General features: G+C 39.6%; 1 protein-coding gene across 6 annotated transcripts in view; it reads left to right on the forward strand.

The window, feature by feature from the left end:
- UBR3 (ubiquitin protein ligase E3 component n-recognin 3) overlaps positions 1-24,131 on the forward strand; it is a 133,435-nt gene that overhangs the window by 47,642 nt on the left and 61,662 nt on the right. For 2 of the 6 annotated variants that reach the window (XM_066612165.1, XM_066612167.1), the window contains exons 19-24: positions 1,103-1,244; positions 3,210-3,314; positions 5,243-5,425; positions 6,159-6,191; positions 9,692-10,152; positions 17,633-17,721. In XM_066612165.1, the coding sequence (XP_066468262.1) occupies positions 1,103-1,244; positions 3,210-3,314; positions 5,243-5,425; positions 6,159-6,191; positions 9,692-10,152; positions 17,633-17,721 (1,013 nt within the window). The remainder of the gene's footprint in view (positions 1-1,102; positions 1,245-3,209; positions 3,315-5,242; positions 5,426-6,158; positions 6,192-9,691; positions 10,153-17,632; positions 17,722-24,131) is intronic. The other 4 variants (XM_066612171.1, XM_066612169.1, XM_066612166.1 and 1 more) reach the window with 3 other exon arrangements.

Raw genomic sequence — 24,131 nt, forward strand, 5'->3', positions numbered from 1 at the left:
ACAAACGCAAACTCAGAAAACCTTGAACATACAATACCATAGTTAGCAAGTCTAAAACATAGAGCAGACAGACGAGAAAAAACAAATAAAAATAAAAACAGATATTGAAATTTATGTAGCAAGTGCAAAGTTCTAAATCAAAATTACTTTATTCTACAAAATCATATAACATTAAGTATTATATCTTAAACAATCTATTGGTTATTTCTAAAATACTTTCTCAAATTATTCAAAAAAAACATTTTTCTTTTTTCTCTCTATCAATTATTTATTGCTTATTTTATTTTTGACAAAATATTTTAACTCTATATCAGTTATCTAATCATCGAATCCATAATTCATGAGACCAATTTTCCCCTTTGTGTGCAGGAAGTCCATGAATGATTTCCAATTGTCCAAAAGTCTTTTCTCTTTCAGAAAAATTGTAAGTTTATCCATTTCAGCTAAGTCCAATATCTTTACCCACTTCTGAATCCAATCATCAAGTATTCCCAAAAGAAAAGCTTCTGGTTTCATTTGCAGATTTACCTTGAGTATCAATTGCATTTGCTGGTGTATCAAAGTCCAGTATTTTTTGCTTTTGTGGAAACCACTGGGAACTAAATCCTTCCTCTAATAACTCCTCTTTTCATCCTATGTTCCGCTTGTGTAAAAACTATTAAATTTCTATTTAATAATGAAGCTTCTGTCAAACCTATACAACAACCAAAGAAAGCTAATGGTATTTTTTTATAAAACCTATTTTTATATTTGTTGCATACTCTCAACAGTGCATGTCTAACATAATAATTTTTAAATTCTGAATTTGCTCAACTATTTCTTTAAGTGCTAGAAAACAAAAAGAGGCTGGTATGTCTTGGGGCCAAATCCCATCCAATTTTCCAGCACCGGTGTAGCCATGTCAGTGGGGCATGCACTGCATCCTGCAGGGGGGGGGGGAACATGGAGGCCTCCTCCAGATAAAGGAACACATGTTTTCTTTCTTCAAGGCTACATTGTGGCTCCACTGGCACTAGAAAGTTGGATAGGATTGGGCCCTTAGTTCTCTTATCTTTGTAGTATTTTACTTTGTCTGTCTCTCTTCTGCAACCCTTTTTTACAGTTTAAAGCAGAGTGGAAAATTTCATGGAAACCCCTGGCCTCCATACAAGAAAAGAACACATTTGCACCCAAGCTACAAAGGGCTCATGAGGCTCTTGCACTGCAAAACATTGCACATTGTGTTGTTCACTCTCCTCTACAAGGTACTGCTGAACAAAATCAGACTTTGACTCTTGAATTAAGTATTCTTCCTTGAAGTTTGTGAAATGTTAATAGATACCTTTTGTTTAGAGAGTGGTTCTTTGTCTCTGTTTTTTTTTGAAGGGGGCAGGCAGACACTCGCCTATAAGTCGATCCCACAGATAAGTCAAGGGCAGGTTTTGAGCCAACAATCATGGAATTTGCTATGACCCCCGGATAAGTCGGGGGTTAAACTTAGGGGGGTGTCTGACTATAGTTTTGTCTGATTTTACTTGAGGCCAGATCCTGAAAAATAACCCACCACTAATTGTTACCTAAGAACTGTAGTCTCTGTTTTATTAAAAACATAGTAAAAGATCATAAGATACATTTTTATTCTTTTTAAATTCTGATCTTCGTCATCTTTTTGTAAGCACTATCAGAGTAAGTGAACAACATACCAGTAAAACTGTGGTTCCCAACCTGGTATTCATGATTGGTATTGCAACCTGGTTCCCAACCTGTTATTCATGATAAACCTGGTATTTGCAAGCATTTGCAAAGCAGAACCAGGCTGCAGCAGAAGGAAGGAGCATAAAAGGTTAACAAATTGCTTCTAAGGAACTGTGCTTGCCTGCTGCTTGAGAAACTTGGTGCCTGTCTGCCTGCGCCGCTTGAGAAGCCAAACTTTTCAGAGTTGAAAGTCTTTGCCCTGTGATTGACCCAGAGATAAGGCAAAGTGAGAATTGGAGCTTGGCAAAAATTTCACATACTATATGTGAGTATCTACAGTATTTGTAGTTTTAATGTCAGATTTTTGTGTTTGTGTGACTTGAATCTGAAAATAACCAAGTGTCTTGTGGCATCTCTTTAGAATGAAATCTTTTGCATTTCAGCAGTTCTAGTTCTAGTTGAAAGTGTTCTAGTTACATCTTTGGGGATTCTGAATATTTAATTCTTCACAAAAGAGTTTTTCTCTCTTTTCTATAGTTGTTAAACAGTCAGAACATCCATTTTCCTTTTTGAGAGACTCACAGCCCAATCCTAAAGCTGGCAGCTCTGCTGGGTGCAGCAGCACTAGAACAGCTGCCACTGCACCCAGCAACACTATCAAGGGCACCGGAGGTCTCTTCGGGGGAAGGGGACTTTTGCCTCTTCCCCCAGGAACAGCCCCAAGCCCAGCAATGGGGCTATTTTGCTGGTGCAGACTTGAGAGACTACTTGTCAGGCCTTATGGCCTGACATGGAGTTCAGGATCCAGCGGAGTGGAATGGAGCAGAGCACTGCTGGAACAGTGGCCAGCCCGCCATGCAGCGCTGAGGCTTGGCGCTGACTCAGTGCTGGCGACTTGTCCTCTCCAGGTGCTGCGGACATGCCTTACGGCATGTTTGCAACACCCAGCGCTGGCACTTGGTGCTGACGGAGTTCAGGATTTGGTCCTTACAGTGCCACTCTGCATGTCTGCTCCAAAGTTAGTCCCATTGCGTTAATTGGGACTTAGTCCCAGGAAAGTAGCAACTGTAGCTTAGTAGTAGAGCACCTGCTTTGCTTTCAGAAGATCCCAGATTCAATCCCTAGCATTTCCATTTAGGGCAGGGACAAGGGAGCCTCTCCAAGTCAGGGTAGATAGTTCTATTGTAGAGATGATCTGAGTCTCCATAAGGCAGCTTCACATGTTTTATGAAATGTAGTCAAAATAGTCTGTGTTTATTTTTTTGAAGATATGAAAATTTGGGAAGAAAAAAGAATAAAGCATTTCCGATTTAAAAAAAATATTTTTTTAGAATTTTAGAATCTCAAAACATCTGTTTAGTACTTTAAAAAGGTTTTTGAATCTCTTAAAAATTGTGTGTCATTATTGTGCTGCATAATATCTATAAAGCCAAGGTATGCATGGCAGCTGGAAACTTTTCAAAGAAAAATTAAAGGCTTCTTTTATTGTTTGTTGCAGAATGTTTTCAATGGGGAAAAATTTACTTTTGTTTTAGATATTGATGGACCATCAAAACCTGTCGGAACATGTCCTATGCATGGTTTTATATTTGATTGAACTGGGGCTGGAGAACTCATCAGAGCAAGAGTCTGATGAAGAAGTAAGTGTTGCATTTTTATACCTTTCAGCATGTTGTGTATATTCTGTATTTTATATATTTATATATAAAATATAATTTTTTAGAGCTTTGTTTTGATTTTTGTCTTGCTTTGGGTTGGGACCCATTGTTGCTGTATACAATTTCCTAGGTGTAAGTCTCTTTGATTACAGTGGAACTTACTGCCGAGTAAACATGTTTAGGATTGTGCTGTAAATTTGTTTTCAGAGGGTCTTTTACCATTTTAGCAGAATTTCTAGCATTCATAGATGTGGGATATTTTTAGTCAGTTAGTATCACTCACTTCTTCACTCAGATTAAAAATGTAAGTAGTAGAGGCTTCCCCGGACCTCCTAATGCCTTATAAAGCATTAAAAATGTAACTTCAGATTCCTTCATGAAACTGAGTCACATGTTTTGAGCTCTAGAGCTCAGTCTTAGCCTGGATGTGTTTGACATCTACTGGGCTCAGTTGACCCTCCAGAGGCGAGGGGAGTGGATTTCCCCTTGGCTCCAAAGGGTGGGGGGTAGGTGTTCATCCATATCTTCGGCTTCAGGTAACTACCGAGTGGAACCCCGGTGGATATGGGGGCATGCCTGTGTATCCTTTTGGAGAAGACACTAACAGAACTGCATCATGTCATATCACTTCAGTCTGCTCATCGTGTGTTCCTGGTTTCCCTCATTATGGTGCCATGGAAGGGGAGAGGGGATACAACCCAATAGAAGCATCACTTCTATCAGTGATCTGCACTTATGCCTGGCTTCTGTTAGCGATCTGCCTGCCTTCCCTCTAGCAGGCTTCACTGAGGGAGAGAGATATAAGAACAAAAAGAAGAGATAAGTGTATTGCAAATTTTTCAGTTGTGTGGGCTCAGAAGAGTGATTCTGTTACTGTATATTTCTAAATGTGTCCCCTCAGAAGTAAATCCTATTGAGTTCAATGGGGCATACTTCCAAATAGGTGTGTCTAGGATTGCAGCCTTGGAAAACTAGTGTGGCAGTTAAAACACAAATTGATATCTAGATTCAAGTCTTGCATCAGTCATGAACTTATTTGGTGGCCTTAGGCAAGCAGTTGTGTCTCAGCCTCACCTCACTTTTTGCAATATGGGGATAAAAATACTGTTGTATGGCTGATGAAAAGTACAGGGTGACCCAAAAGTAGGTGAACAGTAGGTGGAATAAATGTTATAATTTATTGTCCACCTACTTTTGGGTCACCCTGTATATTGACATAGTATATACCTCATGCTACATTAGGGTATGAGGAAAAGTGCTATAAATGCAAGACTACAGTCCTGTACACCAGTGTGTGGGGAATAAGCTCCTCTGGTTATAGTGAGGCTAGTTTCCAAGTATAGGTATGCGCCACTTAGTGACGGGGATATTTTTTCCTGTCCCTGTTATGTGATTAGGTTGTTAAGCAAACATTCAACCCAATGTAGTGCCTTTGTTGTGTAAACAGACACTCCCTGCCAGAAACTAGCTGACTATACAGGCTACTGGAGAGATTGCCTCTTCTTTGCATTAAGGGCCTCTTTGTTGTGTAAACAGACACTCTGCTGCAGGCTATGGAAGTCTTGACTGCCTCATTAAGAGCCTCTTTATTGTGATTTGACTACCGTCATATATGCAGTCCGTTGTTGAGCGGAAGGTTGTTAAGCGGCGGATGCCTGTACAGGATTGGAGACTGAGCTGAACATTTCACCTTTATAAAAGTGTACATTTCACTTTTATGGCTCCTTGAGTGTGAAATGTACACCTTAAGTGTACATTTCACCTTTATGGTTACTTTATTCTGCCATTTTTCCAGGTTGATACTGGTTGTTTTTTCCGAGTGTATTTGAGAATGTAAAGCTCAATGCTTCATTATTTGTGTGGATTGCTATGCTGACAGTGTTTTTAGGGTTTTCTTTTTGTAATTATTGATGCCCCAGGATTCCATCGGAGGACAAGAACATTGCCATGATAGTTGGTTTCCAGGGAGTAATTTGGTGTGTAACATGCGTCACTTTATTAACTATGTACGTGTAAGAGTACCAGAAACGGCTCCAGAAGTGAGAAGGGAACCACCTGCAAGTACAAGCTCTGAAGGCATAGCTACTTCTCAGGTAAGGGTAAAGTCTCCTTGTGAATTATTATAACAGTTCCAGATCTCTTAAGGCAATGGTTCTCAAACACTCAGGTAGTCTGATAACCTGGGATAAGTGCTTGTAGGGGTGGGGACTGGGATGGGAGGGATGTCCCAACAGCACCACAGCAGTCATGGCACTGCAGGCACCCAGGCACGTATAAACATACCTGGGGGGACTGTGCAGCCTCCCAGAGGATTCTGAAGGCTTGGAACTCCTTCCGCAAGCCTCCCCTCCACTGCAGTGGGCACCAATCTGCAGTCGGATTCCACTTCTGGTTTGCAGTTGGAGCTCCAGAGCGCGGAGTCTCCAAAACTGGAAGTGGGCTCCGACTGCCAATCGGAACCCACTGCAGCAGAGGGGAAGTTCGCGAAGTGGGCTGCAAGCCTCCAGGACCCTCTGGGAGGCTGCATAGTCCAGGTATGTTTAAATGTGCCTGGGTGCCTGTGGCGCTGTGATCACTGCGGTGCCATTGGGGCACCCACTTATAGGTCACTCCCCTTAAGGGGAAAGTGATCCTTTTACATTCCAATGGCGGGGCACAAACCACCACTTTGAGAACCACAGTCTTAAGGCAATGTTGACTTTTAAGACAATTCGCCTTCATTTTGTTGAATTAAATATTGGTAAAGGTATATATTTTCATGTCCTGTATATAGTACTGCGTTTCTTAGGGTTTTTTAATCCCTCCTTTTCCCCTCCAACTCACCAGAATCCAAGGCGGTCTAAAGGACTTCAGAGAGAGGTAGACTTGTGTATATTTTGCATTCTAATGGTATTCTGGCTTCAATTATGCTGATCCTAACTTTACTGCAATTCCAAAACCTTTTCAAGTATTTTAAGCAAGGGGCTGTATCTCAGTGGTAGAGCACCTGCTTTGCATGCAGTAGGTTTCAGTTGCAATCCCTGTCATCTTTAACTGGGCTGAAAAAAATCCCAGCCCGAACTCTGGAGAGCTGCTGCCTGTCAGCTCAGTATTGTCTCTATACTAAATGGGCCAGTGGTCTGAATCTGTATAAGGCAGTTTTCTGTGTTATGCAGAAACAGATATCTTTGACGTTTTCTACCTGCAGTCTTTAAAAGATACAGTGGCCTAGAACTTAACAATGGATTGGATACAGAGTTTTGGCTCTGAAGGTCCTCTTCCATGAGTGGAGCTCTCCTCCTATGAACAGAAATGCCTTCTGTTCATGGAGCGAAAACTTTGGATCCATTGCTTTTTTGTTTTTGTTTTGAATTCATTGTGCCATCTACCAGAGGTAACTGTGTGTTTTTTAAAAAAATTACTAACTTGTTACTGGATGAAATAGGTATTGCTGTGTATACGTGCATGTGTGAATTTCTGCTGCAGTTGTTGCTAACATTTAATGATCCTGCTCTTTAGCCACTCTATTCTCAATAAGCTTAGCTCTTCAGTTGTCTTAAAAATGATTTGAAATGATAAATGGTTAGTTGATTCATCTTTCTGAACACATAATTAACTTGTTTAAATGATTTATAGCCTATTCATAATGGGTTCGCCACGTTCTCGGGTAGAGGAGTGGGGAAGAACCTAGCCATAGCACATTTATTAACTCATGTATGCACCGCTGTGTATTCCGTCAGCACTGCGGCTGTGCTACAGGGAAAAGCTAAAGGGATGGCAAACATGCTAGTTCTTCAAAACCAATACTATGGCAATTCTGTGACAATGACATTTGTTATGGTACAGAATTTAATATAAAAATCACAGTTATAGTAAACACTGGTATTTTGTGCAAATAATTTCTAGACATGTTTGGTAAGCTTTAAAAATGTTTTGAAACATCAGATGTAGCTTTGTAAGTAGTTCCTTTTTAAATAATGAAAAATGCAACAAATGAAAAATAATGAATAAATGTAATTATTTGTTTGATAAAAAATATTTGGTCAATTGGCTGGCCAAACGGTGGTCATATATTTTTAAACATTACCTTTATTAAAATGGTACAACAGAGAATTTAATCAGCATCAGGTTTGGTATTAGTGCGAATTACAAAAGCAAATTTACAGTCATTGTTTCACAATAGCAGTTAACTCTTAAGAAATTTGAAATAATTGATTGTAACTTCTTACAGTGTTATATAAATATGAACAATTCTGTGAACAGTTATTTGAATTTTTCCCTAGAATACTAAGGCAAGCCAACAGTTAAGCAATTTTTAAAAAAACACTGGACATTTAAAAGAAAGTAGCAGTAACTATTAAAACAAACAAGCACCAGTTTTTAAAGGCAGTGGTGTTGAGTAGGCAGCAAACTGAGGGCACAATCCAAACGGCACCCTAGACCAGCACTGTGCTGGTTTCTGGGTGTTTCAAAAGTGCCATAAGACACTTCTGCACCACTGTGGGAGGAGGAAGGCCGATGTATGGATGTGGGCCAGCCTCCAGAGGTTGAATCCAATCTTGAGTGCCAGCATCTGGTAACTTTGCACCGGCTGGCCTTGGCTGACACAGGGGTTCGAGGAGGGTGATGGGAGGGTAGTCTGGGGTGGAGGGAGGTTGGATGGTAGGTGGGCCAGTGGGCTGGTGGGAGGACTGGGCCTGGGAGGGGGGCAGAATCAGAACCTGGCACTGAGGCCGGATCCTAATTTCTTTCCTGAGCGTCCTGTCCTTACGCTGGGCTGCTCAGATCTGCACCACCACTTTAGATGGCACATATTTGAGTTAGCCCCACAGAGGTAGCTGCTGCTCAACATGGGGTAAGAGGAAAATGCACCTTACTCAGAGTTGCACTACAACCCGGCCCTGCTCTGGATCCAGCCGGCCTGCCTGCTCCAACTCAATTTAGGATTGGGCTTCAGCAATCTGTGAAGCCTTCATGCCTTCATGGAATATTTGACCATGGTCAAATATGTGGTCAATTAATTCTATATTATTAATTTGCCTATCAATCTGACAACTCTACTTCTAGGAATACCAGGACTTGCAGTTATAAAATTAAAAGTAAAATTTATACTTTTTACATTTTCCCTTATCTTGGAGCTGGACTCAGGTTGTATGAAAAATGAACTTTGATTCACATAAAAATTATGAATTTAAGGTTGTTAATTGTGAAAATGTTTTACATATAGAGGAGTGTTTAAAAAGATTGGTGCTCACAGTGGGTTAAAACATAAATAACACAGGCCTACAAAATTGAGGGTCAGAAAAGTTTTTCCCAAACTTTATGGTGGTTTGATATGAATTTGGGGTGCTGATTCCAAAAATGACATCTATTTTGCCCTATCTTGTCTAGTTTTGGAGATACAGTATAGCCTCATTAGTCAATGGTTCAAGCACAATGGTTCAAGCCATGGTGTAGGCTTTCTCATGAGGAAGCTGCTGGAACCATTCACTCCATGGTTGACTTGAACCATGTCTCCAAAACTAGACGTGATAGAGCAAAATAGATGTCATTTTTGGAATCAGCACCCCAAATATACCCAGGAATTGGTGTAACATTTAAGGAAGCAAAATGTGTGTTGACCTGTAATTAGAAGAAAACTGTGAGGTCATGTGCTCTGTTTTTGGAGTACTAATTCCCCTCTTCCTTAACAATAATTAAGATTTATTCAAAATATTTATATCCCACCATTCAGTTTCACCTAAGGAACAAGCAAGGAGGCTAATAACATACTTAAAACAATCATGACAATAAAACTTGTGATAAGCTCTACATCTGTGCAAGTGTTAATCATGGCTAACCAGTGTGTTCTCTTAACCAGGATGTGAATCCAGAGGGAACCTTTGTAGGCATCTGCCATGTATATTAGTTGTGATTAACTCTTTCAGGGAGGTTTGCTGAGAGTTGCTTCTGAAGGGGAGGTCTGGAGGTGGGCTTGTGATCCGGTAGTCTGTTCCTGTCTGTATTACCTGGTTATGCCATCAGGAGTCTTATGAGTGTACCTGCTTAGGAGAACATTAAGGGTCGTATCTCAATCAGGGCTTTCATTATTGGGCTGTTTCCATGGATGTTTTTCCCATGGATGAAGGGAGCAATTCTATTCATGGAAGTGTTCCTTATAACAGCAGAAGCATTAGTTGGGTGCTACCATAAGTATATTTTTAACATGGAAATGCTTTTAAGATGTTCCATTTTAAAATTTTCTGAAATTGTTTAGAAATGCACACAAATTGTATAAGCAGGGATTTTTTTGGTTATTTCTCAAATAACTGTTTTAGTAGTTTTTAAGAAGTACTTATAGATGACTGCACCTAATAATATTTTTCTTAATCTTCTTTAAGAATTCAGGGACAGCGCAAGTATTCAGTTTGGTGGCAGAACGCAGGAAGAAATTTCAGGAAATCATCAATCGGAATACTAGTGAAGCCAGTCAGGTAGTTCGACCCAAGAACACGATGAAATGGTCTGCTCCAGGTGCAACTCCCCAGCTTACAACAGCTATTCTGGAGATCAAGGAAAGCATATTGTCTTTGCTAGTTAAGCTTCATCATAAACTGTCAGGAAAACAAAACTCTTACTATCCTCCATGGTTGGATGACATGGAAACTTTAATTCAGCGAGAAAACCCTACGTATTTTCATGGCGATGGAATGACAGCTGTAGAAAGGATTTTATTGAAAGCTGCACTTCAAAGCAGATTAAACAAACGTATCATTGAGGAAATATGTAGAAAAGTGACTCCTCCTGTACCACCAAAAAAGATTAGTCCTGCAGAAAAGAAAACTTTGGATAAAGAAGAGAGGTAATTTATGCGAAAAAACATTTTTGTACTTGAACATATTTAAACATTAATGTGTCTTATTAAAGATGGCATTTATGGGAATTTTTCTTCTTTTTGAGATTCACCTCCATATTTGTAATATCTATGGATTAGGGGTTCCAGTAAACAACTAGATTGGCCATCAGATTGAACTAATAGTGGATGTTGTGGGCTAGTAGAGATGTAATTCTGACTTTCATCTTAGCCATGGTTATGGGATATACCCTCTCAACCAACTTCTCCTCTCACCCTGGAAGTGAACGTTACACTTCCTGGCTTAACTGCAGTTCAGGGATACATTGATACAGACTTATTTGCAGTTAACACTAACTAGGAGCTTTTTAGTAAGCAGGATTTGAAAATGTTACAATAAAAACTGTAGTATTTATCAGAATTATTTTTTCTTAGTAGAACATTTTCAAAATAGAAAATTTACAGCCCAATCCTAACCAAGCCCCATGTTGTAATGCAGTGCTGCAGGTGCAGCCTCCACTGTATCCGGTGTAGGAATAGAGATTGCTGGAGGTCTCCCTGAGGGAAGGCAACATTCATCCCCTTTCTCTGGGGTAAACCCCAGTAGTTGCTGTGGGGCTACTCAGGCTTGTACCAACAACCCTGATGGTGAGGTGTTCTACAGATGAGCCTCAAGCTATATCCCTTGAACATGACTCGGTGTATCTCAGAGAAGCAAGGAAATGGTTTTCCTAAAGTTCTGCATCTGTTTGGCATCACTTGGCTTCAGAATGTACCTAAGTGAAACAAGATTTCCTTCAGCAAGGAAAATGCCTTTCGTTGTACAAAATGTGATCAGATCTGTGATGGGAATGCAACAGAATATCAAATGTTCTCCTGTCTTGAATTCCCCTTTGTATTAGGACTGTACATTGCTGGTGGCCTCTGGCTTCAAATGTGGGGATCATAAAGTAGATTAAAAATGTTGTGGCCAGACTGTCATGCTGAAGGATTTTGGGCCATTTCAGTATGGGCTTAGAGGTGTTTGTTTCTGGTAAGACAGGATTACGGCCTAAATCTTACTGAATACATTGGGCTTACTTCTGAGTAAAATAAATAACACTGTTTTCAAACACCTCTAGCTATAATGTTTGAATTGACCTCAGTAAATGACGTAGGAAGCGTATGATAAGAGGAGTAAAATGAAGAAGGGTTTCCTTAGGCTTTGTTGCCGAATGCTTTCTCTGCTGTGTGAATTTGTGGTAATATGTATAGATACACGTCAAAACGTGATCAGTGTTGCTGTCAGAAGAATCCCCTGAGAATACAGAAGCAAAGTAAATGTTCCCAAGTTAGTATATTCCTGAACTGTGGTATTGAAATCTTGAGAAATTGATAGGTCTGCCACTCTTCGTCAAGAGGAGAGGCAAGCCTCATCCTGTTGACAGCAGCTACCTGCTTTAGCAGCTGTAGCAATCTCACTCCGGTGTCCCATTGGCAGTGATGTGAGGAGCATTTCATTTTTAATTTTGTGGCTCTTCACTTCTGATGAAGCTGCAGCTATTACCAACACAGCTGATAAATTCAAACGTTTAGGAGGAGAGCAGAATGCATTTTCTGTTGCTTCTACTTGGAACTGCCAGGCATCAACCAGAAAATTGAGGCTTTCAGCTGTTAGTATTGATCCTGAAAGAAAATACTAGTAGGAGCATCTGTGGATGAGTCCTATGGCATCTGTGTTCCAAGATGGAAAATATTATAAACTGCCTGATATTTGCCCCATAGTCTTACATTTCATCTCTGTGTGCCTTTAATCTGTTTTTATTGCTTTTAACACACATCTGTACTTTTTCTAAGCAGTATTGTGCTCCATGGGACAAGTTCTTCCATTTAAAAACCCTTGTAATAAAAGTCTGGTTACATTTATGGTGGTTGTGTACACTTGAATGTTTGTGTGATGTTGCTTACCTGTAAGAATAACTCAAGTAGGCAAGGCAGTGTGACATCCTGATCAATCCCTACTTATGTGCATTTGCTACTTAGGTTTACCTTTAACCCTGTCTTGCTCTGTTGTGCTAGTCCACTGGTGTCTCTTTGTCCTACTGGGTTTGTTGGGCATTTCTTGCTCTTGTTACTGATCTCTTTCTCTGTTCTATTGTATATTTAACATCCTTTGGGACTGTTCATCCCTTATGTTAGCATCCTATGCTGTTGGGAATTGTTGGTTACTTCCTGATGGTTGTTTGAGCCTTACTATGTACTTGTGAGCCACAACTTTTTACCATTTGGCTCTTTCATACAAGCGCTTGGGCTTCTTCCACCTTGCATTGTATTGATTTGGAATGGGTGTACAGTATTTGTGTATGCAGGGGAGGGAGCATGCTGTGCTGACTGAGCTAATTTATTTTTCTTTATTTTTTCTTGAGGTCTGTCTTCTATTTACAGAATCTTTCCTTTTTATATGTTCAAAAGTATTGCCTTTTAAAAGGCAAGGCAAGCATCTTAAAAACTGCTCACATGATTCAATAAACCACATAAACTTGGAAGGTGGTTTAGAGGAAAGATTATCTTTTTCAGGAAAGTGAAGCCTGCATGGCTTGTTAATGAAATCGTAATCTTTGATTGTACCTTTTGATCCTTTTGAAAGATTTTTTTTGTGGTCACTTCTTTGAAGATGAAGGAACAGTACATATCTAAATTTACAACACATGCAACAGCTTCTTCGACTATAATCCTGTATGCACTTTTCCTAGGAGTAAGGCACATTCAACATAATGGGATTCTGAGTAGATATAGGATAGTGCTGTTAATGAAGTAAATCTTATCTGAAATCCTTTGAAAAGAATCAAATGTGTATTTAAAATTCTATACAGATCCTTGTTTCACAATTTCAATTTTAATTGATCCTTGTTTCAAAATTCAAGATGTACAGAATGTGACTTTAAAAAAATTAACAGGTATCCCTCACAAAAGCACAATAATTATTTAATAATTGAGAAATGTCCTTGGCTCAGGCACACTCTAAATACAGTGAGAGAGACATTCCATGGATTTATACTAAGAAATAAGAAAACGTCTCATGAATATTTTAATTTTGAACTATGCCCCAAGATAATAGACTAAGGGCGCAATCCTAACCTCTTATGACAGTGCTTTCCAGCACTGACATAAGGGCAATGCGGCTCCAAGGTAAGAGAACAAACATTCCCTTACTTTGAGGAGGCCTCTGTGAGTGATACCCAACTGCAGGATGAAGCACATGTCCCACTGGCACCACTATGCCTGTGCTGGAAGGCACTGACATAAGGGGTTAGGATTGCACCCTATGTAGTGTGAGCTTGCCTCATATGGGATGGGCCTCTGAAGTAACTTTTCCAGTGTGGCAGGATTCTGGTTTCTGGTTGGTGGCTCTTCTGTCATAGTGGCATTGTGAGTAGGTCTCTAAATAGCAAGGTGCTCTCTGAACCTTTGACAGGAAGGGATGAGAAAGTGAATGACAAACTCAGTATGTACATTTTTAATGTACGTCATCTTATGTAAGATGAGTCTAAAGGTAATCAACCAGTTTTTGTGGCCTAGCCTCATTTTGGAAGGAATATAAAGCCCAGTTCTGCAATAAAGAAGATTGAACACACTGTGAACACTCAATGATGACCTATTTTCTAGTTTCTTCATCCTTTAAAGGCAAACTTGGCATCACCCACATAGGTCGTTGCCATAGAAACTAAGACACAGAGCTACAGGAGAATTTAGAAGAGCTGCATGCAGTATTTTTCGGCAGCCTCAACGCTGAGCCCCTTTGGCCATTGCATAAAATTACTGTGCTGTATTGAATCTGTCAGTTTGTTTATGTCTCCTTATTGAGGGTCTCTATTTACAGTTAGCCAGTTTAGTTAAGGCACAGCATAGATTGAGAGACATTTGCTGGGAAAATATATTTGTTATGGAAGTTGCCTCGAATTACTGATACATCCTGTCTGTATGGTGCTAAAGGTGCTTGACAGTGTACTCAGTTACACTAATCATAAAGAAAGTGTAATGATGTGATAAGGGTGTAAAAAAATTGTGCAGAAAAGTAAATTTCAGATATCCTTGAAGTTTAGGTCTAGATGACCATGGATTTTAGAAACAACTTTTTAATCTTAGTAAATGTGAGTTGCAGGGAAAACCAAATTGATGAAAAGTGTTTATAAAACTTCTCCAATTTCTTCAGAATGGTGCCACTGTCTCCCTTTCAAGTTGTTCAACCCTCTGATAATATTGTTTTGCCTAAGATGTTGTATGCATATTTTAATTTGAATAAGTATTGCTTCATTATTTTCATAGCAGTTTGGAAACGTTTGTTGTAAATGTGGACAGGTGTTAATTTCTTTAATATATATATTATTCAGATGAATAAGCTCTCAATAATGCATGTATTAGTCTTACAAGTCTTACATATGGTCTTGCATACGGAAACAGCAAATACGGGGCAAACCTGTCTCCGCATCTCCGCTTACCCATTAACATTGTTTAGAACTTTCATTGCTGCAAAAATATTCTTGCTTTTACAGGTCACTATAAGCATACAAGTGTATAGTGACATGCAGGCTGACTGCAGGCAGCCTAAGTTTATAGTGACACATGGGCTTGCTGCAGGCAGCCTGAGTTGTTGTTGTTGATGATCAAGTCTCTTCAAGCATTCAGGCTGCCTGCAGCCAGCCCATGTGTCACTATAAACTTGTATGCTTATAGCCAATGGCCTGGCTAAGGGGGTGCAGAGGGTAGCAGTCGCATTGGGCAACAACCTTTAGGGTGGCAATAAGCTGAGCTTGACACTAGTGGCCAAAATTGTGAAAAAATGGGTATGTACAAATAATACCATCATGTTATGTATAATTGGAAAGGTAATTTAGTGCAGAATGCAATGAAACAAACCACATTAGAATATCTCTTATTCTATCAGACGTTATGGCTAGTTAACCAGAAAACGAAAACGCAACTTCCTTAGGGAACAAAAAATGGATTTCTTTAACTCAAAACTGACCTATGAGACTGATTGTTCTGAGAACCAATGAGATGTTGTTATGATACAGCATGGTACCAATAAAGTGTTAATATGAGTAAGCTCTTATTTCCATGTATCATAATACAGCTAGTCCTGCTAATTGATAAAGAGGCACTTTTTCAAGTGGTGCTCTTTTTATTTTTATCAGGGAGAGAATAACAGTCCCTCTTCACCCCAGCACTGTGTCTCTAACCAATAAGGAACACACTTTTTATTTATTTATTTACTTAATTAAATTTGATTTTATTGTGGAGAGGCAGGGCTACAAAATCTTCTTTAATCCCAGGTAGCAGATAGATGCCTTAGCTATGCCACTGGCTGGTGGAAGGTGGCAGATCAAGTGGGTGGTGAACTGCTGGGGGGAGGAGGCAGGTTTTCCCCCAATTTGTACTTTTTATAAAGCCTGAAAGTGATGTCACTTCTGGTTGTGACATCACTTCCGGGGCATCATTTTGAGCTCTGCTCCGGGATACATGTTCATTAGCTATGCTACTGCTTATAGTGACCTGTAAAAGCAGCAACGTTTTTTACAGCAGTAAGTCTCTAAATAATGTTATTACATGTGTACGGGGGCTCAGTGGATCCATGGATAACTGAATCAGTGGATTCTGGATCCACGAATACAGTGGCCCACCTGTATTTGTGGTTGTGTTGGGAACCTAACAAGATATTTCTTAAACATGTGCCCGATAGGAGTGTCTTTTCATAACTTCCATCACCACATTAGTTTCTGTAGTGAGGATGCTATCTTCAGTGAAACACACAATTCACCTGTACTGTGTTTCCTACTGTGTGTGTGGAATGGATGTTGGTTAAAATGACCAGAGAGACCTTGGCCTCTTAGCTTCCCTGGAAGATAGTACAAGTTGGGGAACTCTTTCTACTTTGGGTTACAAAAAAAAAGTCTTGGAATTTTTCATGTAGTTTTGAAGCATTTTTTACATGGTTTTTCACTTTTATTATGGGCTTAAGATATATAAAATGTGCAATATTTTTAGAAGGTAGTTGAATATATTTAATTTAATGTTCAATACACACAAGTTGCCACCATCCGATCATTCTTGAGAAAAAGGAAAATTGGATATTTTAATTTGTGACGTTTCAAGGGACAAGATTTCAAACGCTGAGAAATGGCTTGCAGAAGCAGTCACTATTGGAATCAGCTAAATTCCAATGCTTAAATAGCGGTCATGTGAAGTTGCCTTTTCAGTCCCCTGGTAGTAACTTCAAAATTTCCTATCATGCAGAAATGCAAAGCAATTCAGACTTGATTTTAGTACCATCCTGGGGCTTCCCTAAAAAAATGGCTTTTTGCACGCATGTGTGTGTGTGTGAGAGAGAGAGAGAGAGGGAAAAATCTTGAATAATGTGTTTATGTAAAATTATTAAAATAATGTATTTTATGTTATTCAGGTATATGGGTTTATATTAGACTCAACAAAAATAGCTCTGTTCTTACAGTCTATTCTTATAATTACAAGCCAGAATTTGGACAAGGGGATTTAAGCTCTTGTTAAAGCTATAAAAAATAAAATTTTGACAAGTCATGTCCTTTGTGGCTATTGGCAGCTAATTATGTCATTGTTCTTCATTATTATAGCAGGGTAATGGTAAAAAGGCATAATTTTCGAGGCAGAAAAATTCTGATGTGCACTTGACAAGAATACATTACTGTAGAGATAAAATTTCCATCAACAGCCTTACGTGACTAATACTGTACATTTCTGTAGACTTTTGTACTGTTTCTCAGCACCTTCGAAGAAACTTGTATCTTTTTCCAAGACAATAAACAGGTGCCTTTCAGGTGGGCACATAGCACAGTTTTAACTGAGTCGGACTATTAAGAATATTAGCTTTTATTTTCTGTTATAAAGTATTGGTAGTTGTGATGGAAACATAAAATATTTCTTAAACACGTGAGCTATAGGAGGATTATCTTTTCATAAGTGCCATCAGCGCAGTAGTTTCTGTAGTGAGGATGCTATTTCCAGTGAAAAAAACAATTCTCATGTGCCATGTTTTCTGCCGTTTACACTAGAGAGAAGGATAAACTGCATAGGTAAAACCTGCTACGTAGCAGTGTTTTCTGTAGCTCCGGGAAAAGGTTAGGTACAGAGGACCACCTGAGAGATGCCTCTTTGAAGATGGGAGCAAACAGGAGGGTTAGGTACAGGGTATGAACTCTACATTGAAGGAACCTCTGTTATGTACATGGTGGCCACACAGTTCCTATGCAGTCTTAAATGGCTTCACTCCCAAACCCACACAATCTTGCGCATAGGGACTTAGTGGCTACCACGTATAGTAGCAGCTAAGCTTTGGGGCTTTATCTACCAAAAATCACCTTCCAGATGTTTTGCAAAAGACTTCAGAACTTATTTCACTGTGTGAGCTCAGTGTTCAGGCTGAAAAAGTAGCTGCCTTTGCATTTATTACTCCTTATTTGTTTTCTCTTTCACCTAGGCGACAGAAGGCCAGGGAGAGGCAACAGAAATTGTTAGCTGAATTTGCATCAAGACAGAAAAGCTTTATGGAAACTGCCATGGATGTTGGTAAGCACTTGTCCTCGTCTTGTGTATAGTGCAATTCTGATGGATTTGAAAAAGACAAAAACAAAAAAATATACCTAGGGCTGCCATTGGAAAGAGAATCTTTCATCTGAAGGGAGCAAAAAGCAACTTCCTTTTGACTTCAGTTGTAGGACACCCAAATAGTTTTATTGTACTCAGTAGCAGGCCTACAGAAATGGTGACTTGGTTTCAAAATTAGGTTCATGCCCAATCTGAGCTTTACACAAGATTTACGTATATACGTATAGTGATGACTCTTCACTCAAAACCTGTACATAATCTTGCCTAGCATCTTCATGTGCACTTTGAACTGGCAAGGGGAGCAGGAGATGATATGATGGAACCCTGGGACATTACTATGAAAGTACTGAGGAAATTGTGAGCAATCATCACATCCTGGTACTCCCTACTAGGAAATGGCTGGACCACTCAAGGATAGCCCTACAAATACCTCCCAGGGCTGTCTGTTGTGTTGTCAGCACTTATCCTTTGTATCACATACAGCTGGATGATCTAATAGGATTGACAGAAAACAGTTTTCTCTGATTTCCTAAGTATTGGTTGGGGACACAAAGAAAATATCCTTCTCCTATTCAGGTCAGAACCTTTGTCAGACAGTACCTGATATTATCCACATGTGTCTGAAGCTAGAATACCTATGTAGTCTTAAATGGAAGGTGGGAGATGGAGTTGTAGCTGGGCAGATAATCCTGTGACTTCTTCAGCAACTATTGTTTGATCAACTGCTGCATACTTCGTCTAGTCAGCCTTTTTAAGAAAAAACAAGAATGGATTCAGTTTGTAGGTGGTTATCCACCTCTGTTGAATTAGTATTAGTGAGCAATGCAAATACAAATTGATTCATAAACAAGACAGTAATGTGACTCCCAGAACCCAAGTTGTGACTGTTCTCATAAGCTAGCAGACTCAAAGTCTGATACTAAACAGAAGTGATTTTGGGAGAGGAAGACAATCTACAGTTTTTAATCTGTAGATCATTAATCTGAAACAATTTTGTAAAACACTTTGGTAATATCAGTCATCTGTTATCACCAAGGCCCTCATCTCAGGGTCCAGACTGAAGTCATGTGATGTAGCAAATTTGTTGCTGGTCTTGAACTTCTCCGTACCTGGATAGGACACAGGCTGGGAATCCTATGTATGCTGGTGTGTTGCTTGGAAGACAGGCGTGATGCAAGTGAAATAACTCATAAGTGGCCAACTTGGAGGTCACAAGTAGCAGGAGTTTGTGATGTTTCTTTTGCATCAGATTTGAATACCTTCAATCATACCTGTGATTACTTGCATATAGAATTGCTGCATCTTGTGAGTTATATTATTTGTTTAAAAAACAATTTATTCTGTATAACTTGATGTGTAGTATTTTAGTGTTCCGCTGATAATTTATTGGAAACATCCTTTTGACATGTGTGTAATATCACTGAGTTAATATGAGACTAGAAAAAAACAATGTAATTCAGCAGCCAACCTTTCAGACCTTGAAGGAAATGCCTGGGTGGTGGGGGGAGGTACACACTTTTTTTTTTGTTTAAGTAGCAAGGTGACACAGGTTTTCCAGAACCTCATCTTCTGAATCCAGATAGGAAAATAAATTAGTTCTTACAAGTCTTCTGGGAATACTCGTTCTGGATTAGGGCAAACGATATTAACATTCTGATGGTTGCTCTAGTGCTTGGGGACTACCTTGGCAGACAGCGTTCTGCAAAAGCAGTGTTGCTTCCAGTTACAGATTGTAAACTCTGTTTAATACATATGATGGGCTGTTAGTTGTTTCCAGTGCTCAGGCCGAGAAGTTGCAGAAACACGAAATCCTTAGTTTCAAATTTTGCACTGCTCTCATCAACTAGAATTGCTCTACGTTGGTTCAAGTATGTGTTCCTGTAATTATTTTTTAAAGGTTGTCATACGTTGATGTCTAAAGTGTCTATAGACAGTTATGTGTACTGTCTATATATGTGAATCATCTGTTGTGAGCTGACTGAAAAGCAACTATGGTTGCTGGTAGTGATTCTGGTACATTTATTTTCCCATTTGTTTACTATAACAATGCAGATCATCCCAATAATAGTATCAGACCATTACGTTATAAACCATGGCAGCAAAGATCAAGACTATCCCAGAGAGAGTTAGGTTGCAATCCAATATGCACTTACCTGAGAGTACGTTTCATTTGACCTAATACAGGTCCAGCCTATTTATACACAGATTTTTTGTACACGGATTTAACTCAACACGAATGGCCCCTGCAAATGAGAAGGGATGTGCTGATCCGTAGAGAAGGGGAAAAATGCACCCTTTAAAATCAGTTTAAAAAACTGAACAGTCCTTTAATAAGAGCCTTCTTAATGAGAGGGGGGGGCAACTGGCTGACAATCCATCAGTCCTTTTCTCTTCAGATGACCCCCTCCGTTCCCCCTGAGCACACTTTGCATTGGTGAAGGGACGGGCTGAGTGAAGCTTTCTAAGCTCTTGGAGGAGGACTGGTTGATGAATTGTCTTCTTAATGACTCTTATCTTGGAGTCTAAAGGTCAGCAAGGCTGTTCTTAAATCACCTGAGCAAAGAAACTTTGTTTTTTAAATTGATTTGCTATAGTGCGTTTTTTGCCACCCAGGTGAGTGCTTGGAAGGGAACCCACACAAATAATTAGTCTGAACCTGTAATGGGATTTTTTTCTGAATAGACACGCATAGGTTGCACTGCAAGACAGTTCACCTCTTTTGCAATTAATATGTGCTTAGAAATCATAAATTCTGGTCAATAGTAATATATGTGAATTTTATTTGGGCGCTGCTTTAGCATCTTAGCTAGATCTGCATGTAATATTGAGTTTGGCCTTTGTGACTGTTGAGCTGAACATGTACTCAATTGTGATTGTCAACATTTAAAAATATGTAAACAAGGAGACCTCCTTCATGGTCTCTATGTAGTCACAGATCTATGCCTAATAAAGGTTCATTCATTCATTCATTCATTCATTCATTCATTCATTCATGTAGTCACAGATAGTGGAGTTCTCTGTGTGTGTATATAGCTGACCTTGGAAGCTTCAGGAGCTTTATTGAGGATTCTTCCCCCATGCTTGAGTGGGTAGATCCTGTGCATGGTTATGTGTGTCAAGAACAGAGAGAACATCCAATTCCTCAGTTCCTTTTCAATTGCTGTTAAAGCAGCATTGTTTTGAAATGTTCTTTTTTCCAAATAGTACCTCAGACAATAATTTACCCCTAATTCAACCTTCACTGAATACTCCAATGGCACCTCCATTTTGTCTAGACTGAGTTTTATTGGCTATCCAGTCCAATTGGCCATTAGATATCCCTAGCTCCCTGGATGCCCTCCCTCGGCAACTTTCTTGAGATGTTTTAAAAGCACGGGAGACAAGATAGAATCCTGACAGATGTCATAAGTGCCACCTGGTTGAATAGCTGTTTCCCAGCACCACCTTTAGCACCAACCTTTCAGATAGGAATGGAGCCGTTGAAGGTCAGTGTCTTCCATTCCTATCACAGACAATCTATCTGGGATATAATAGTATTGAAATCTGAAGAGAGGTGAGGACTTGTGAAGTTGCATTCCCTCTGCATCCTTCCTGCACAACTCATCCATAAATCATCCAACAGGGTGACCAGGCAACTTCTGCAGCAGCCTGTCCTCAAACGTGATTGAAATGGATGTAGATGGTTGGTCTTACCTGTCTAGTAATATACCATGATATCCCTCTGTCTGCTATTATCTCTAGGGCAGATGTTTAGCATTTACTAGATTGTGCCCATTGATTGTATACATTGATTGAATTCTCATTGTGAAATACCCTTTCACATGACTGCAAACTATATCTGAAAGAGTTAACCAACTTTAATAGTTAATTTAATTATAAAAGAATCATTTTGTATACAATAAAACAATGAATCATTTTGTATACAAATATGTTCATTTATGGCCTGCAGTCCTGTTGGAGTGCAGTGGGGCAGTGCTTTCCCCACTATCTTTGGAAGTGGAACACTGATGTCATTTGGTGGAATGCTGTGGCTTTGCCTCACTTCCTTCTTCTGTCCTGGATCTGGCCTCTGCTTGTTCAGAAGCAGGAATGATGGGGAGCTCACTGGAAGAAGGAGTTGCAGTTGCCACCCAAAGTAAGGAGCTGGTTAACAGGGAGGGGTGGAGAGAGAGAGAGAGCCCTCTGGAAGTCATGATGGGGGAATAGAAAAAGAAGGCTAGTGGGAGATAGACAAGCAAACTTGGGGGCATGGGAAAGAAAACCAACTAGCTATATGGAGATGAATTAGCTAAACCTTCCATATGGATAAAGCAGGGGTGGCCAACCCACAGCATGTCACATGCCACTTCTTATGTAGAGAATCTTGAATGTGCCATTCCACTTTAACATAGCTTTTAGCAATTACCATAATAGCTAAATAGAGCCTCCAACTTCAAGGGCAGTATATCTCCCTATGCAAGTAGGTACAGGGCAAGGAAAACGGGAGTGCAGTTTCCTATTTGATGGCTGACTGCTGATGAGGCCAGAAAGGCAGCCTACATGAACCTTTAGTCTGGCTAGTAGGACTTTTTCTAAGGTCCATATAAAGTCAGTTCATTGCCCTTCTGCACTGCCCAGCATCCCTCTGCCTCAAAGATGTCCACCTTGTCCTCAAAGATGATCTTAGCTGGGATCTCTTTGCAAGGCATCACATTTGAATTAGTTTAGTTTGAAATCCTTAGGAATGTACACCAATTCTGTATTTTATTTAAAGCAGTCAGAATACTTTTTCTTTTGTGAAGATTCCAATTTTATTTTATTATTTCTTCTTGAGTTCTTTGAACTCTTTTCATAGGCTGAAAACATAGAGAAGTGGTATTGTTTTCATAATATTACATTTAACCTACTTTCTTTGAGATCAATGTATGTGCAAAGTATAGGCTTTTGCATTGGGGGAAAAAGAATATTTTCTACTCCTTTAATGCTTCTGTATTTTTTTCTCTCACGTACTGTTCCTCTAGCTGCCACTAGGTGGTGATAAAAGTTTATTCAGAGTATTGCAAACAAGTCAAGGTTACAGATTACAGTATATACTGTCTCTTTCCTACTTCCTGGCCTTTTTCCAGATTTTATCAGTTAGGATCGGTGCATATCTCCCCATTTGGGGCATTGCCATTAAGAAAATAAAGAGAAATGAAAATGGCTCCCCTATTGGAGCAGGGATTATACCTTGTGTCATCCCCATGGCAGAGATTTTAGCACTAGCCTCACCATAGCAGAGTTGGAAGATAAAACCAGCTGATGCTATCTTGACAGCAGAATCCCTCAGAACAAAGTTTATGTATTTGCATCATACTATCTCTCATTTTGAAAAGCTGAAAGTGGTGTATTCCTCCTTTTGTGTGTGCATGCATTCATTAAATAAAAAGGTAAATATTTCATGATAGATGATAAGGCTAAACTGAAGTGTGAAGTAGGCATTTACAAGGCCAGCACCACAGTATATTTTACAATGTTCTTCTGTCATGTGTATTAATACCTGTTATTGGGGGGAAAAAGATGAGAATTTGCCTTGGTAGAAATAAGAGGAATCTTCTTTAATTGTGTAGGGTTTAAAATGTGTGGTGTTAGATTTCTACCTCAATCTGTAGAACAGGTAGATTATAGTTCAGGGATGTCAAACCCGTTTCATATAGTGGACTGATTAGCATTCCATGGTGGCTACTGAGGGCCAGAAGTGATGTCATTGAGCAGGAAGTGATGTCATTAAGCAAGTGAGGTCTAGTAATAAGCACTTTGCTCTCACCTAGAAACTCATTAGCTACAAGTGACAGAAGAGAAAATATGCGAATCTTGATCATATTATGCGAGCCGCCCTTTCAGCAGTGCTGATTCTGCCACAGCATCACTTTGAAGCTCAGGAGCTAAGAGGTGCTCTGTTTAGTGCTTAGGCTAAAGTGTTGCTGCTGAAAGAGCACCTCTGGGAAAGCCCATTTATAATGGTGGCTGGATAAATGTGCAGGGGCCACAATTGGCACATGGGCCTTACGTTTGATACCCCTGTTATAGTTGTATGTTGGTGGAAGTGTGTCTGGCAGATGTTTGGATCAAGTGAGAAGTTCTTGATCAACATCCCAGTTTTCCAGAGCTTGGTTTTGGAAAACAGGAATTAGATAAATATGGCACATTTGAGAGACAGAGACAGACTATTCCACATGGCACAGCAGACCTTTTATCTATCCGTTTTGAAAGTTGGTTATTGCTGCATCTCAAGAGTTGTGATTTATAATTTAAAATTATATATCTGGTACAAATGGTGCGCCTTACTTTTTCTCTGCACTTCTTCAACATTTTATTGAATTTTACTCACGGAATTTCTAGGGTCTAAAATC

This window comes from Tiliqua scincoides, chromosome 1, assembly GCF_035046505.1.
Source record: "Tiliqua scincoides isolate rTilSci1 chromosome 1, rTilSci1.hap2, whole genome shotgun sequence".
Taxonomy (NCBI): Eukaryota; Metazoa; Chordata; class Lepidosauria; order Squamata; family Scincidae; genus Tiliqua; species Tiliqua scincoides.